This window comes from Eleutherodactylus coqui, chromosome 7 (assembly GCF_035609145.1).
Source record: "Eleutherodactylus coqui strain aEleCoq1 chromosome 7, aEleCoq1.hap1, whole genome shotgun sequence".
In the NCBI taxonomy this organism is placed as follows: Eukaryota; Metazoa; Chordata; class Amphibia; order Anura; family Eleutherodactylidae; genus Eleutherodactylus; species Eleutherodactylus coqui.
The window spans coordinates 66720965-66738312 of NC_089843.1; the positions used below are offsets into that span (position 1 = coordinate 66720965).

Sequence of the window (17348 nt, forward strand, 5' to 3'; positions counted from 1 at the left end):
AGCAGTCACAGGTCCTAGTCAACAGCAACCTGGCTATGCAAGGTCCTGATGCGACCACTGATTGGCTGGAGCAGTCACATGTCCTGGTCAGCAGCAACCAGGGAGGACAGTGTGGTTTTGAAGTCTCCGGAACACCTTTCTAATTCCATCTCTTCCCATAAACACATTAAATACCATAGCCAATTATAGCAAATTATTTAGTGATGTGCAGCAAACAAGCATGAGCCTAGTGCAACACCCAAAACCTTCCAATCAACCAGTCACTTGTATGGCCAGATTCCGTATATGTGAGAGACCTGCAAAAACCATTTGCAGGAGATCGTGGATATTATAGTTTTTCCACGTGGAAAAAAATCTGCAAACCCCCCCCCCCCCCCAGCCTTTTCCCCACCTCCCTAATTTATTTTAACTTTCAAATCTGCAGTGTATCCGCAATTGTATTGTGGATGCACTGCGGATCGTCCACACTCTGACTTCTATGGAGCCAGTCCACACCGAAACGGAGCATGCTGCGATTTGTTTTACGCACCAAGCGGTCTGCAAATCAAATCCGTATGCTTAATTTAGTTAACGATGCCAATGCTTCCCTATGGGCACTTTGAATTCCGCACGGTTGACTTGTGCAGATTCCACAAATCAAATCCGTCCGTGGACATGAGGCCTAACAGTCCTTTAAAACGTCTTCAGGGGTTGAGCCAAGATGGCATCCTCTGTTCCTATACCCCATTAGGGCATATAAACATTATAGATTGGAGCCTCCACTTGAGACCCTCCTCTGTCAGAGAATGGGGAGTGGTTCAGTAACAGTGGCTGCCATCCTAGCGGATCTTGTGCTGTCCTGGTATTACAGGACAGACATTAATGCAAATGGTCCTCCTGTAATACCACAATTCTCATGCAGCATATGCCATAGGGAAAAAGTTAGGCTAGCAGTGACTTTCCCTAAAAACAGGGGGTGCCAAGAGATGGACTCAGGGCGATCAGCTAATCACTCCAGGCCCCATATTCTCGAATGGGTTGCGCATCTTGGCACAATCCCTTTAAAACCATGTTAGATTTTGATTTCAGGTTACAGTGCAATTATTTGAATATCTTGCATTTGCTGGTGCTAGTACCTGCAAGGTGACCATATCAGGACGGTACTGTTTCCTTAAGCCCATGTTATACATCAGAAATTTCAGCAATTTAAAAGCATCCTCTTCGCTCATGTGTAATAGCAGAACGCCTGCGACAAAGCTGAGCCCTTGGCAGTAACCCACTTCAGGATCGAGCAAGGAATAGGCCTTTAAAATATTGTAGAGTGACAGCTGTCCGGCTCCCAGCTGGGCCGAGAAGTACGGGTGAGTCGGGAAGGTGCGTCCTATGAAAAACAATTGAGGTTAGCAATTCAAATAAGTTTACTTGAACCTTGCTATCAGGGTAGGTCAAACAAAAACAAGAATCTTTTGAAGCCATTTTATCTGCTTAAGTAAACTTACAACACCAATTACAAGGTAAATAGCATAAAATCAACTTGCATTTGGCCCCTATGAGTTATGGACTTCATAAAGGCTCATTGTTGCACACCTGATAAATTATAAAATAACTGCATGCCATCTTTAATCCAGGGAAGTTGTGTATTACACTGATCATTTACTCTACGGTCTTGGCAATGCGCCTAAATAAGATTTACAGAGATTACAAGATTGCACAGTGACACCTGATGGTGACCGGAGTCACTGACAGATATGGGCTCAATTCAAACAAATTATGTAAATTTCAAATCTTTATGTCTCCGCACAATCTTGGCCCAGTTAGAATTATACCCTTTATTAGTGAACACATGGAATTTGGCAAGTATTTCTGTATCATTTATAGTTTATATAATTTTCATTTTGTTTATTCTTGGTGTGGCAGCTAGAAAATACCCATTGCTCAATGAGTATCCAAAACTTATGATTACTACTAGAACGTCTTTTTAAAACACCCAGTTTGCTTTCTAATAACCGATTTCCACATGAAAATTCCCTAATACCTGTGTTCCCCATGCCTCACCCCCCCCCCCTTGTAGCTCCTGTACCACCCCCATCCCATTTCTTTCAAACTGATTGTATCACACTTTATAGTTGTTGTACTGTTTGCATTTCTCCCATGCTTGACAGCGCTGCGGAATAAGTTGGCACTATACAACTAAAGATTACTACTACTACCACTACCACTACCACCTCTCAGTGTAATCCTGCCTGTGATGTTAGGGAGAGGACTGCTACAAAGCTTTCACTACAGATCAGGATGTATTTTCCTTTTATTAGGCTCTGTGGTCAGTGTGTAAAATATAGATGGTGACCGAAAATCAAGAAAAAGAACAAACATTTTTTTAAAGAATTTGTGGCGATTTTTCTCTTTTTAACATAAAACTATGATTTATATAATAGGTCATTTTTTTGATGACCCTCTAAGTGCGCTGTTGCTTTGTAGCTGCATGGATTGGGCATTCTTATGACCAACTTTGGATGTCTGACAGTATGCCCCCCATTAACCTTACTCTAATGTGCAGTATGGACAAAGCGTATGTAAAAGGTAACATATAGTAACATAGTATGTAAGGCCGAAAAGACATGTCCATCCAGTTCAGCTTAAAATCCCCCAATGTTGATTCAGAGGAAGGCAAAAAAAACCAAAACAAAAACAAAAAAAACCCCACAAACAACGAGGTAGAAGCCAATTTTCCCCATGTAAGCGAAAAAATTCCTTCCTGACTCCAATCTGGTAATCGGAATAATCCCCGGATCAACAACTCTTCTGAAGTTATTAATGAGTTTAACATATTGTATTGATCAATATAAATATTGTGATGGCGCTCCTAGGAAGGACCAGATGGTGAAAGTCAATGTGCAAAGGTGCAAAGTAAATTGGACTCACCCGGTGAATAGTGGAACCTGGATGACCCACACTATCACCTCCACATCCAAGTTAGCCTATAGAAATATACATGAACGGGGTTCCCCCATGTCCACTGATCCAGAGGGGCTAAATCCGAAGAGCTGCTGAGGATGTGGGTGTCACTACCAGTGAGACCCACTGAAGAAATAATGGAAATCTGCACCAAGGTGCAAAAAAGGAAAATATCCCAGCGCTTCAAATAATGGCTCCAGGGAACTGATGTAGTACAAACAAGATAATAGCTTCTTTATTCGTGCAACGCGTTTCGTCGATCTCGACTTTATCAAGCACATAAATTTCTGCAATTGTTTTATGTGCTTGATAAAGTCGAGATCGACGAAACGCGTTGCACGAATAAAGAAGCTATTATCTTGTTTGCACTACATCGGTTCCATGGGGCCATTATTTCCATAACAAGCGCTGGGATTTTTTCTTTTTTGCACCTTGGTGCATATTTCCATTATTGTATCGATCAAGAAAGGCGTTCAGCAAAGTACTTTCCACTTCGGGTTAATACCTAATTTTTAGACTGGTCCATTGACAATAAGATCAAATTTTCCTCCTGTATGACCCCCAGCTATGAGCTGTAATCCATTGGGAAACCTAGTGATAAAGCTGGCCAAAACACTTTAGATAGTAGTCAGCCAAACATTCCTTCATCCAAAAGTTATTCCTCATGACCTGCCACCCACACATTCTCAAGTAAATGCCCATGTAATCTCAATAGGGAAAGGAGAGTAAGTCGCCACCAGATGTCTGACAGTGGGACAAATCAATTGGGAATATTGAAATCCAGCATGCCTCCCCACGGACACCTACCATTGGGAAAATAGGGACATGCCCACACACATTAGATGGTCAGGAAATTCCACCCAAATCAGTTAGTGTACCCAACATTCTAAGATATATGGACGGTTTAAGTGTTCAATTTCCCTGCAGCACCACCACAGGAGAAATTAAGCATTACAACTAGAGATGAGCGAGCATACTCGCTAAGGGCAATTGTTTGAGCGAGCATTGCCCTTAGCGAGTACCTGCCCGATCGAGAGAAAAAGTTCAGGTGCCAACGCGGGGGAGCGGTGAGTAGCGACAGTCAGCGGGGGGAGCGGGGGGAGAGAGCGAGAGAGCGATCTCCCCTCCGTTCCTCCCCGCTCTCCCCCGCATCTTCCTGCCCGCCGCCGGCACCCGAACCTTTTGTCTCGATTGGGCAGGTACTCGCTAAGGGCAATGCTCGCTCAAGCAATAGCCCTTAGCGAGTATGCTCGCTTATCACTAATTACAACACATAGCCCATTCAAATCAACAGGTTGTTTGAAATTAAAGAAAGAACAGGTCCTCCAGAACGACACACTTTGTAACTAATTGTTCCCTCTGAGCAAACTGCTTTCAAGTGAACATGAATCTTATTAATTTCCCTCTCACATTTCAGAAAGGATTATAAGGAATAACTAAAGAAACAGCCATGTGGTCAGTATCATAAAGGTCTATTAACTCAACTGTGTAATTCCTACTAAGACTTAGTGACTTGATGGAAGAGAGGTGACCCAGAGACATAGTGTATATAATATCTATATTTCTCTATAGGTTATCTCAACCAATCTTCTATTTTGGACTTGTTTTAATGAAATATAGCAGAAAATGATCCAGCATTTCAATGAAATCAGACTTCAACAGAGTCCAAAATAATACGGATTTTATAAAATGTATCATCTCTAGGGGACAGGAACGGCGTTCTTCGAGAAATGGTTTCTTGTATTGAAAAGGAGTGACTACGTTTCAAGTCCATGTGGCTAAAGAATGCTTGTGAACAAAGTATTCGTGTTGCATAAGCCACATGTCTGTGGCCAGGAGATGTCCCGCGCCGAAACGGGTTTTTTTTTTTTTTAAACCCCCCCCCCCGTTCGGCGCGAGACAACCCCGATGCAGGGGTTAAAAAAACCACCCGCACAGCGCTTACCTGAATCCCGGCGGTCCGGCGTCTTCATACTCACCTGCTGAAGATGGCCGCCGGGATCCTCTGTCTTCATGGACCGCAGGGCTTCTGTGCGGTCCATTGCCGATTCCAGCCTCCTGATTGGCTGGAATCGGCACGTGACGGGGCGGAGCTACACGGAGCTACACGGAGCCCCATAGAGAAGAGGAGAAGACCCGGACTGCGCAAGCGCGGCTAATTTGGCCATCGGAGGGCGAAAATTAGTCGGCACCATGGAGACGAGGACGCCAGCAACGGAGCAGGTAAGTATAAAACTTTTTATAACTTCTGTATGGCTCATAATTAATGCACAATGTACATTACAAAGTGCATTAATATGGCCATACAGAAGTGTATAGACCCACTTGCTGCCTCGGGACAACCCCTTTAAAGTTACAGGTCATTTAAGAGCAGACAATTTTTTTGCCCAAATTAGGACAATATGTGACAAATACAAACCATTACAAGCTTATTACACCACGTCATTATTTTCGGACCTTCAAATCCTTGTTATTGCTTAAACGAGACTTAACTATTCTATATGAGAACGATCCTAAGACTAAACGAAGGCAGCCCTGCTGATAACCTATTTTTTTGTTTTCTCGAAACCCAAGACCAAAACACCTGGAACCCATGTATGATGCCCTGCAGAAGAATGTAGTCAATCCAACTGTAGAAGAAAACTGCAAATCAAGCTTCAGTCCTTGAAGTTTGTTTTATACATAGATTAGTCAATAAGTGGCTTAAATATACCCTTACCCTGCTTATACGCTTTGTAAATCCTAATTTTATTTTTTTTTTTAACTTCAATTAATGTATTTTGGGTTACAAATTTTTACAATATGGTTCAACTAAAAATGTTGCAGTCTAGCTTCTGCAGCTTCTACACATCACTGTACATAGCAAGCTGCAGACTGCTTTTCACTTCAGATCAGTCAGTAATATGGAGTGACAATGTGGTTTTTATCTCTTCTCTCTCCTCTTCTGAATGTTATCAATTGATTTATGATCACAAGGAAAGTTTGTTTTGGTTATAAATCAGCTGATCAGAACATTCAGAAGAGGAGAGAGAAGAGCTGAAACCCAAGTCATTAGTCCAGCTCATTGACTTATCGGACATGAAAGCCTGTCTGCAGCGTGCTATATACAGTGATACATAGAAGATGCAGAAGCCAAAAACAGTGCAACATTTTAATTTAAACCCCACTGTAAAACTGATTTTTCACCCCTAAACGCATGCATTTCAAACAAAAAAAAAAAAAAATGTACCTAAAAGGTGTCCATAGCCTTTAAGTATGGGGATGTGGCTGCAGCTTTAATCGGTATAAGGGGAATCAATGGGGAAGGATATTGTTTACCTCAGAGCACACAGCACCATTTGGATAGAGTTAATCTATTCAGATATGGAAAGAAAATGTATTTAGAGAAACCAGTATAGAGGGGTCTAGGGATCGCCACCCACCACCATTTTTTGAAAGGACTTGCAGGGTTGGCCAATTATCTACTGTAACATTAATTTGGTTTTAGATATTGTATAGATACAGATTTTACCTGGATAGCTTGTGGTTAAATGACGATCTACTAGTAAATACTTGTTATGCCACTTTAAAAAGTTTTGATAATGTAAGTGCATGATGGAAATGTGTAGCCACATTTTTTTTGTTAAGGTGGTGATAGGGGAGAAAACAAACCAAGGGCTGGGTCCTCTGATCGATACGCCAATGACTCTCTGGAATTAAGCATGCCGAGACTTGCTTCTGTAAGTGAAATCATTACTGCCTTGACACTTCCCAAGAACAAGAGGGCACTTGGCTACAGGTGGAGGGGGCAGGAACGGTTATTGACAGGCAATGTACCAGAAAGGTAAAGACCAAGTATAAGCAAGCATATATTTTAAAATGTACTCTCCCTCCTATCTCAGCACAGAACAGGGAAGGGTTCTTGTAAAGGTAAATGAAGGGTTGCTTACAGCAGCCCTCTTAGTAAACACTACTCCACCCTTCAGTTTCAGGAATGCTGCAACAGTAATGCCTTTACAATTTAACATTACAGTTCCTTTCACTTTAGCAAAGTCTCACATCAAAGACAGTTGAAAGTTGTGCTAAAACTAGGTCATTCCAATTCATGTACATCCAAGATCGAATACTGGATATCAATACCTGTGGTAATGCAACATATGTGGCGTGCGAGAGCAGAAAAACAAATGGTTATCTTGTGTGGGTTGTAAAAATATGCTAATGTTTTCTGGTTTCCAAGGCCTTAAACCACATAACACCACAAGCTTTCGTGAGAGCACTTTTGAAAGTGTAGATGGTTATCATGTAGAATGTCGAGGAAAACAATATTGTGACCTTAACGAGGCCGGTCATCATGTGAAAAATGCACTTATTCGTTCTTCTTCTTACATTGTTTAAATAGAAATTTTTGCCACAATCCAAGAGGGTGTACAGAAATGCCAGAGTCAGCATAAATCGTAACATTGTAAGGACCTACAGTCCAAACCACAAGCATTTGAATGCCCAGGTCTGAAGACTAGCACATCATCAGATGGGTGCAAAGCTTAAAAAATATGGCTGGGGCAAAAATATTGCAGCTGCACCATTTAGAAGTGAAAGAACCTCCATATACTAGTGCTTCTATCCCAGTCATATAAGGATATACTTCAAAGGGATTTCCAGTACTTAACCAAATTATAGGCTGAAAAAGGTGTAAAGTAAAGGGGAAAAACATGCATAGTCATCTACTCTAGCAACTCCCCGCCACTTAGAGAAGTCGGAGTGCACGTGAGCACTCAGCCAATCACAGGCTCCAGGGTGAGTCTTCCATGGCTGCTGAAGCCTACGATTCGGTTTCCAAGTAGCAGAAACCAGGGCTCTGGACAGGGAGCCAATGGTGCAGGTGAGTAATATTTTTTAATACCACTTTTAAGTCCTGGAAAGCCCCTTTAATGAAGTTGCCTTGTATAGAAAACTAATTTCACATACCCAATTAGGAAATACTAAGTTAATTGCCCCATTCAAGATCCATATACAGCCTAAAAGAGGGTCTCTTGCTTTGGAGGTCTCAACACATTTGTCTGTACATTACACTGACAGTCCAGAGGTGTCAATAGAAAATGTGTTATACCTCATTTGCCCTGCGAAGGCACTGTAGAGAACCGAATCACAGACTACCAGATTCCTCTAAAGATGACAATCAATAGCTGGAGGTCCCAGCAGGCGGCCACCCTCTGATCAGCATATTACTGGATGAACACTCTAACAAAGTCATTGTTCAAAAAGGACAACCCTTTGCAAAGACAAGAGTACGATACTGCCACCAAACATAGTAAGGGTGATAAATAGCCACAGAAACATGCCTGGTGCCCAAAAACTTCGACATGTATTACACAGTATACAATATAGAACTTATTTAGTACCAACATTCTATCTGTATAGTAGTGGTCCATAAGCAGGAAGATGGGCAGTGGACACCGCTAGCCAGTGTTATGACTGGGGCAATGACTTCCTGTACCCATCATCATGCTCATAAGTCTAGAGGACTCAGAAGCTAAAGTAGATTTCATAGTCAAAACCAAGGAGAACTTACTAGAGGGTAGACATTTACATAGTAGTCTATGTAGCAGTATGAGTGCTAGAACAAATAGATCCGGAACAGAAAGCGACATCACCAGATGCTTCTGTACAATGTACAGGATGTAAATGAATGGAAAAGCCCATGGACGCATGTAAGCAAGCAGGACGGGCAGCACATGTGAACAGATCCTTAATCTATATACACTGGTAAGTAGCCGAATCTTGGAATAGTTACAGTACGTAATCTGCATTTATACAGCTTGTTAATGTCATTTTTTTATAATAGCTATAAATTACATTTACCGACATGAAACAGCCCAACACAGCGCAGTTCAAGGAGACCCGATGGTCCAAAGATCATATTTACCCAAAATCATTACCAGCTCGAGTGTCAGACTAATATATACACTACACAATGCCCAGACACCTCATCACAATGGACATGTTTATGAACCAGATGAGCAATTACCTGAACACTTGTGAACTAGAAATCTAAATTAACGTTCAAGCAGAGTATCTGCAAACAACCGATTATATGACTCCTAAAGCAAACAGCTGACATGCTATTAATGCCCACACATACAGTAGTCAGAAAACCCAACATAGCAGTGTGTAATTATACTGTACATCCCGATATATATACACAAGCATTTTTATATACAGGGAGAGCAAAGGAAGAAGTAGGCAAAGAAAAGTGGTCTAAAGGAAAGTCTTTGTTGTCCAATGCAACCAATCACAGTGCAGCTTTCATTATACCACAACAGTATAAGAAATGAAAGCTGCACTGTGATTGGTTGCTTCCATTTATATATAAATGGTAAAAGACCCCAAACTGATGAAGAATGGAAGAAGTATACTGTGGTCAGGATTGGGATAGCCAACCACAATACCGGTGGGTCTTCAATTGATAGCAATTTGCCCCTAGGGTCTAGCACAGTGATTCCCAAACCCCAGTACTCATAACCCCCAAACAAGTGAGGTTTTCTGCATTTGCATAGTATTTGAGTCATTGACAAGAATTACATCACTTATTCAGACATGACCACAGGTGTTCTCTCTATAGGATATACTCAAACCGTGACCTATTGGACTGGCATTTGGGAAACCCTGGTCTAGCACGAAACAAGCCTTAGGCCGAATTCACAAGAGCGTATGTGTATTTATGTGAGCATTTGCGCTACGTTTTTGAGAAATGGGTGTTGCGTATTTGTGTGCCCAAGTGTGTTTTTTTTACTGTAGGTTCCAGCAACTATATTCTCACAGACATTGAACTGGCCAACTAGTGTAAGGAGTTCAATATCTTCTTTCCCTGCGCAAATGCTGGAGAATATAGAGCATGCTGTGCATTTTTTGCACGACCGAAATGTTCACGCAAAATACATGCATGTGAACGAACCCATTGATATCAATGGGTATTCTCTGCATATTGGAAGTGCAAATAAGTTAGTGTGAATCTGACCTTCGGGGTAAGTGATTTGTCTCCAAATGGCTTTATTTCTCATGGGTTGATTAACAGACATTATGGAGGATCTTGAATCAACTGAAAATCACTTTCCCTGATGGGCCTAACGAATCGAATTCCGATTTGGACTGTGGTCAATCATATCAATCCTAACTTCACAAATCTAGCTGAATGGTTAGAGAAAACTAAATGCAGCAATATCCTGCAGGCGCTAAAATATATGCAGACATTTTTAGTCGGGTTTCACATTATATTTTTGTGAATCCAGCGCTGGTTCCAGAAAACTGCATGGGGGCAGAAACCAGGATGAAACCATAGGGGTAAATATGGGGACCTCTTTGGCCTCGGTCTCACATGGTTTGTGTCAATCCGTCTTTTAAACTGGATGCGCATTTCTACCCGCTGTAAAAAGACTAATGGGGACAGAAACCATGTGAGACATCTCATACTCACTCCTATGCGGCCATCCAGGTTCTGCCCTGTTTGCACCCGCATACTGATTTCTGCAAGGACGGACGGAAACAGGACGGTACCCAATGCTCCATTTACTATCGGAAAATGTAATAGTAAATAAAAACCAGTGATGAATTACTCCTTTGTCTCCGAAGGTCATCCAAGAGTGGTAACAAAAATTTGTTGTGCAGCAGATTCAAGTAGTCATTGACTGTTAAGGTTTCCATCTACTACTACTGTCAGAAGTGACAGAAGCCTTAATGGGACTCTCCAACGGAGGTTCACATGGAGAGAACGTTATCTGCACATAAAGGCATTTCACCTATAAAAAGACATTCCACAAAACTTACCCAGATCAATAAGAATTGCATGCTGTTGAGTGGTCAGCTGCTTTAGAAGCTCTTTGTAGGGAACGTCTTTTATAGGGCTTTTGCTGGGCATCTGATGTCTCAACTGATACTGTTCTGCTAAAAACTTCCAGATTTCTCCTCGATGATGGCGAGGGACACCTAATTGTAACAAAATAATATAGATGTGGTTTGCTTTTTATAGTTTCGAGTTTCTTTGGAAGCTCTTACAGTAGTAACAGTCACATGTGATGGGTCTTTACACTCAAGAGTAATGGATGAATGTAGAAACTTCTATTAACCCTTTCCAATCCACTGTCTGACGTCTAAAGACATTATGATTTAAGGCTGTACAGCTCCGATGTTGGAAGACGTCCGTTGGGGTTCTCTTACTGTATATTGCTAGCCGCTCTGCTGTCGGAGCCTATCCAACCTGTCACCTCATGCAGTACTGGCTTTAGCCAGCATATAGCGCCATTGTATAACAGCAGAAAAAGAGTAAGCCCCCTAGGAAAACCAGGATATAAATTGGATTGGAAAGGGTTAAAGGAACGGCAGGCTGGGAGTCACATACAAGGTTTTGCTCAGCTTTTTGTGGTTTTTGTCTAGGTGTGCTTTTGGAATATTTTTGTTGTAAAAACCAACAAAAAAAAGAAGAATCAAAATGTCAGTCTTTAAGAAGGGGACACTAAACCTATAAATAAAGTAGTTGACATCACTGTATCAGTTTGTGCATTTTCTCCATTATCCTAAAATGGCCTTGTAGGAATCTGCAAAAAAACTGAGTTAATTGCCTGGTGATCAATTTTATCTTTGACTTGAATTTGGCTAAGGGGGTGGGGCTTAACAAAGAGGGTATGACCTATGACTAGAGACGAGCAAGCATACTCGATAAGGCAAACTACTCGAGCGAGTAGTGCCTTATTCAAGTACCTGCCCGCTCGTCTCTAAAGATTCGGCTGCCGGCGCGGGTGACAGGTGAGTTGCAGCGGTGAGCATGGGGGGCGGGAGGGAGAGAGAGATCTCCCCTCCGTTCCTCCCCGCTCCCCGCCCCCGAATCTTTAGAGACGAGTGGGCAGGTACTCGAATAAGGCACTACTCGCTCGAGTAGTTTGCCTTATCGAGTATGCTCGCTCATCTCTACTTATTACCCTTTTATAAGGGCTTATGAACAAGGCACAAACACTCACTCGCTGTGCGTTTGCCAAATCATTAGGCTGAGTGGATATGTCCCCAATCAGGGGATGAATAAGCAAATGTTCGTTTTGAAGGGGATTGGATGTTTCACGCATGTAAACAGGGATATATGTGCTGCTGACAAATACAAGCTGCATGGGATCATCATAACAGCAAACATCTGCCAGTGTAACAACTTCAAGCAACGCTCCACGCCTGGAGAAACAAAGATGGCCGCCCCAGCTTCTCAGACATCCTGGTGCACACTGTACATTAGCATGTGTCATTAGTGTGTGACATTACACATGCTTTGATTGACAAGCGCTGGCCAGTCAGATCAGCATGTAGTGTCATAGACTACCAATGCATACTAGTACACAGTGGGCATCAGATAGTCAGAGAAGTGGTTTGGCAGTCTGTTGGTCTAGGCCTGGAGGGTTCTTTAAGAAGCACTGATTAACAAGCTGTATTCTCAGTCAGCACTTGTTTAAAAGGAAAAAAATTGGTCCATACAAAAGGGCTCTTTGTCCTCTTTGCTGTTGGACAAAAAGATGACTGAGGGGAGAGGCTCCTGCTTCAGTCAGCTGTCTTACAGCCTCACGCAGGATAGTGAGTCAACGGAGCTCCTAGGATGTATAAAAAAATATTTTCTACATAGGTTTTAAGTTTTAATTGTAATTTTAGACCAAATTAAATTTTTGTTTTAGCTTATCGGTGGAACAACTGGGATACTTGCATTTTTCTATGTTTAATGTTTTTTAAAAGGGGTATTCTGGTGACATTAAGGACTGCAGGATAGGGGATAATTAGCTGATTGATGAGGGGCTAACTACTAGGACCCTCACCAGTCGCAGGAACTGGGGTCCTGTGTACCCTTAGTGACTGGCAAAGTGAATGGAGTGGCAGTGTGCATGATCAGCCACTGCTTCATTCATTTCAGTGAGAGCGCCGGAGATTGCCAAGCGTTTGAACTCTGTTATTTTTGGTGATCCCACTGAAGTGATTGGGGAGGTGGCCAGTCTCTTGAGGACCATGGGACACCAATTCTGGAGAGTGGTGGGAGTCCCACTGGTCAGACCCTCACCAATCATCTTGTCGTTAAAATCCCCTATCCTGCAGATAGGGATAACTTCTTGTCACTAGCATACCCTTTTGAAGGGGTATTCCTACCTTGGACATATATTGCGGGATCTGACCCAACTCTTCTCTCCAGCACAAGGCCCACTGACCCAGCTCACCTCAGCAGCGACCAGTGACTGGAATTGTGCAACACAGAAATTTCACATGATTACCTTGCCCAACAGCAGCGTGAATTTTTTCCATATCTGCTTTAATTTTTACTCTTCCCGGTGTGCTCAGCATTTTTTCCCACACCAAGGTCACATCTTTAAGACAGGGAGTGATTTCTTCGTAGTCGAGCTTCAGCCGCTTATTTTGTAAATCATTTTCTGTTGCTTTGTAAAAACATGGGAGGAAAAACACAATTCGTAAATGGAAAGGCTTTCAACTTAATCTACAGATGTAACTTCACTAGAAGAAGAGCGAGCAAAAAGGAAAAAGTTAAAAAGCAAAGTAAAAACGTACCCACTGTTTTTATATTCATCAATATTACACAAACCTAGATTTTGCCCTTGACGTCTATCCACTATTTGGAATAGAGTGGCATCATTTTGAATACACTAATAGTAGGAACCGATACTTGGCCTACCCAGATACTACACATGCGTTCCCAGACAGTACAGAGAAGAATATAAAAGGGGTTGTGCTAAGAAACAAGCCCTGTTCATATGCCCTATTAAAATATGAATGTGAGTGGGACCACCCGATGAACCTCCTGTATGAGTGGGAAAGGATAGCTCTTATGTACGAATGGCTCCCATTCTGGGGGACTTTGAGTCAGTCATCATTGTATTTTGGGACAGCCATTTTGTAATACTATATTTCCCCTGAAGTGGTTGCAGTAGAGGAAATGTCTGGCTGATTTCGACTTACCCTGACAAAGCAAGCCATTTGCCAATTGTGTCGGGAACAAAAACTCTACATTACCATAGTATTTCTTTAAAAAATTTCTATTCCAAGCAATGCCTTTAAAAAGTGACATATTAGATATTCCATAGTCATATGCAATATTCGACTATTAAAGGGGTTGACCAGTTACTTTTTGAAATTTTAACGTTATGATGAAATGGTGATGCTGCGGCCTCTGATTGGCTGCAACAGTCATGTGGTGTCTATTTTACAACAAAGACCGAGGACCGCAAAGCTGCAACACTGGATCACCGGGACTGAAGACGTGTATATACTGCTGGATTTATTATCAAAACACATCTGCACCGGATATTAAAGTTTCAAATAGTAAATGGGACAGCCCCTTTAATCATCAATTCTTAGTATAACTCAAGTAATTTCTATAAAACATCTTACCGCCAATATCTGGGTTGGGGAATTTTGAAAAAAAAAACAAAAAAAAAAAAACTAGATACCAAAATGGAAAAATCTTAACTTTTAAAGAAACCTACTCCTTTCACTGAAGAAATACAATTGGTCAATCTACTAGTTCTGGACACTTCACTGAAATTTGTGATTAAAATATTTTTTTTTAAAAAAACAAAACAAACAAAAAAAAAAAAAAAGAACTTAACATAACTGACTTAAAGCATGCTTTAGAAAAAAAAAAAAAGCACCAACTATAGTAAAACGTGAGGCAAAACAGGAAAAACAGAGACCCCACACTGGTATAGTACACTGATGAAAGCGGTCCACTGATTTTTTTAAAAAAGGGGGAAATTCATCAAATTATTCCAGATCATACAATAATTTATTCTGAGCCCAAACGTTATCGGTCCTACAACACAAAAAAATATTCAATGTCATCTATATCTTGAAAAACATGCGCAAACTCAAGGGTTGTACCGAAGTACTCGTTTATCGTTTCATGGAAGGAGCAAGCCATACACATAATGGTATCACACATCCATTGAGAATAAACTATGCCCCAAGCTATTGTATTACAAGGGAATTTTCACAGCCAACTATTATACTGCTGTGGCTTTCACACCTCAGAGACTGGCAGCAGGGATCAGGTGGAAGATTAAGAGATTAATGGCCAATAGGAAGAGAACATCGATTGCTTGAATGCATATGAAGCTTTATGTAGAAGCCATTTTGGCAATAAACAGAATGAGACGCATTGATAAAAAATAGGAAAAGTATCATTTTCTTGTTACAGGTGGGCTGCAAAAACATTTAAGAGCTCGTTTACATTGGTGCTAAGGGTTTCAGTTTTCCTGCTCTGTTAGGCAAGCAGGAAAAATGGTTGAACCAGTGGCGTAACTATAGAGGATGCAGGGGATGTGGTTGCACCCGGGCCCAGGAGCCTTAGGGGGTCCATAAGGCCTCTCTTCTCCATATAGGGAGCCCAGTACTATGAATAAAGCATTATAGTTGTGGGCCCTGTTACAGGTTTTGCATTGGGGCCCAGAAGCTTCTAGTTACGCCTCGGAGCTGAACGGCCCCCGCTTATGATGGAACTGAAAGGCGTCAAAACACTAAAGAAAAACAAAAGAGCCAATTGAGCAATTCTCATTTATGGACCACTTGGTGAATTTCAGACAAGCTAAGGACTCTGATAACAATGGAGCTGGACACTAGGCGCCTACTTAAAACACTTGACCCAGTAATTGAGTATAGGGATTGTTTTCCAACACGGAAGGACCATTGAGTTGACGTAGATTAGGTATGTGCAGGATACCACATACAAGTAATTAATCAGAAAAATAAAGTGTTTTATAGCTGTCTCCCGACTACTGACAGTACCTTGTAACTTTTGGTTTTCCTTTTCCATCCTGAGAAGTATAATCTGCTGTATAATGGCTTTTTTCCAAAGCTCTCTCAGTTCTTCTGGAGTGCGGTTTCTTAGTACACATACAGTACCAAATGGACCATCTTCACATACAGGCTGTAAAGGAGACCTCGGGGGAATATCGCCTACTTCGGAACGTTCTGTGGAAGCAAAATAGAATGTACTTTATAATTTCATATCCCGACCAACAGCCTTAGGGCCCATGCACACGGGCACACACGGGTTCCGTGTGGGAAATCCCACACAGAATCCTCCCGTGCCCGCTGCCAGCGACCCTGCATACCTGTTAGATGAATCTTTTCTGATGTACGCGAATGTGCTGCCGGCACATGCACAGAACAGATTTTCCCGTGCTGTTGCCCCGGCGATGACGCGGATCCACAACACTCATTGCAGAAGTGCCGCGGGAGGGCCAGCTTTCATTGACCTCAATGGAAGCATTCCCTGTGTATTCCGCTCTAAAATAGAGCATGCTGCGATTTTATTTTGGTACGGAGCGTCCGCAAATAAAATCCGCTAGTGCACGTGGAGAGAGGAATCTCCACAGACATCAATGGGTACATTGAGCAGCGGATCGCCTGCTGACAAGCGCGGAATCCGCTGCTCGATTTGCCCCGTGTGCATGAGGCGTTAAAGCAACCCTCCTGTCCTAGAGAAACAAAGATGGCTGCACAGTGTCTCTGACTACCTGATGTACACTGTGCACTAGTGTGCATTAATTATCAAAGACACCACATGCTGCTTGGATTGGCCAGTGCTGCCCACATGGCATACTGATGTATACTAGCCAAATGAAGGCTACTCTTTTGGAGTTGGGTATCATGAAATAGGATCAAACTCTTAAAAAAATCCTAATAAGCCAAGAAAAAGATTGAAAAAAATGGCTCTGTGATTTGTATTTCCCTGCTTTTCCTCTTTGGTACCACTGTGTAGAGTACTGTGTTCTCTCTCCACTGTGTTCACAATGAAGTCAAGATTAAATAGAGTCAATTGGAACTTTAAATGGCTGGAATGATAGGTATCTTTTTACTTCTACCAAAATAATACCCGTTATGGTTTGATTTAGGCCATTAACAAGCCGTTTGAACATATGCACTTTATTACAATATTTTACCCAATTCACTCTTTCCTCCTCGAAGAGATAATTTTAAAAGGTCAACATTGCTTTGCTAGTAGGTCAGACCAAAAACAAGGCAGAAGAATGGAGAAAAGGGTGGCAGGCGTACTGTGTGGTTAACAAACAAACTATTACTCAACGAGAGGAACACAACACTTGTTAATATTTAGCAACGGTGCTACCTGCAATAGACAAGAGGTCAAACTGCATGATAAACACCAGCATAGCCGTCTGCATGGAACAGAGGAAAGTGCAAACACAGCGAGGACATACAATGGGTGAGAACTATGAACATTATATAAACAAAGGCACAGCCAGACTCCTTGCTGGTTTAACAAGATCTGTTTGCTTATCATCTTTACTATACAGCAATTTTTTTAGCTGCTTACACTGACAGTCACCGCTGGCTGCAGATACTATAGATATCAACATGAACCTTACGATGGACTGAAGTCAGCTAGA

General features: G+C 41.9%; 1 protein-coding gene across 4 annotated transcripts in view; it reads right to left on the reverse strand.

Annotated features, from left to right (window-relative positions):
* TBC1D1 (TBC1 domain family member 1) overlaps positions 1-17348 on the reverse strand; it is a 176696-nt gene that overhangs the window by 18894 nt on the left and 140454 nt on the right. For all 4 annotated transcript variants that reach the window (XM_066573195.1, XM_066573198.1, XM_066573196.1 and 1 more), the window contains 4 exons: positions 15724-15909; positions 13200-13361; positions 10735-10893; positions 1116-1360 (listed from right to left, as the gene is read on the reverse strand). In XM_066573195.1, coding sequence (XP_066429292.1) covers positions 1116-1360; positions 10735-10893; positions 13200-13361; positions 15724-15909 — 752 coding nt within the window. The remainder of the gene's footprint in view (positions 1-1115; positions 1361-10734; positions 10894-13199; positions 13362-15723; positions 15910-17348) is intronic.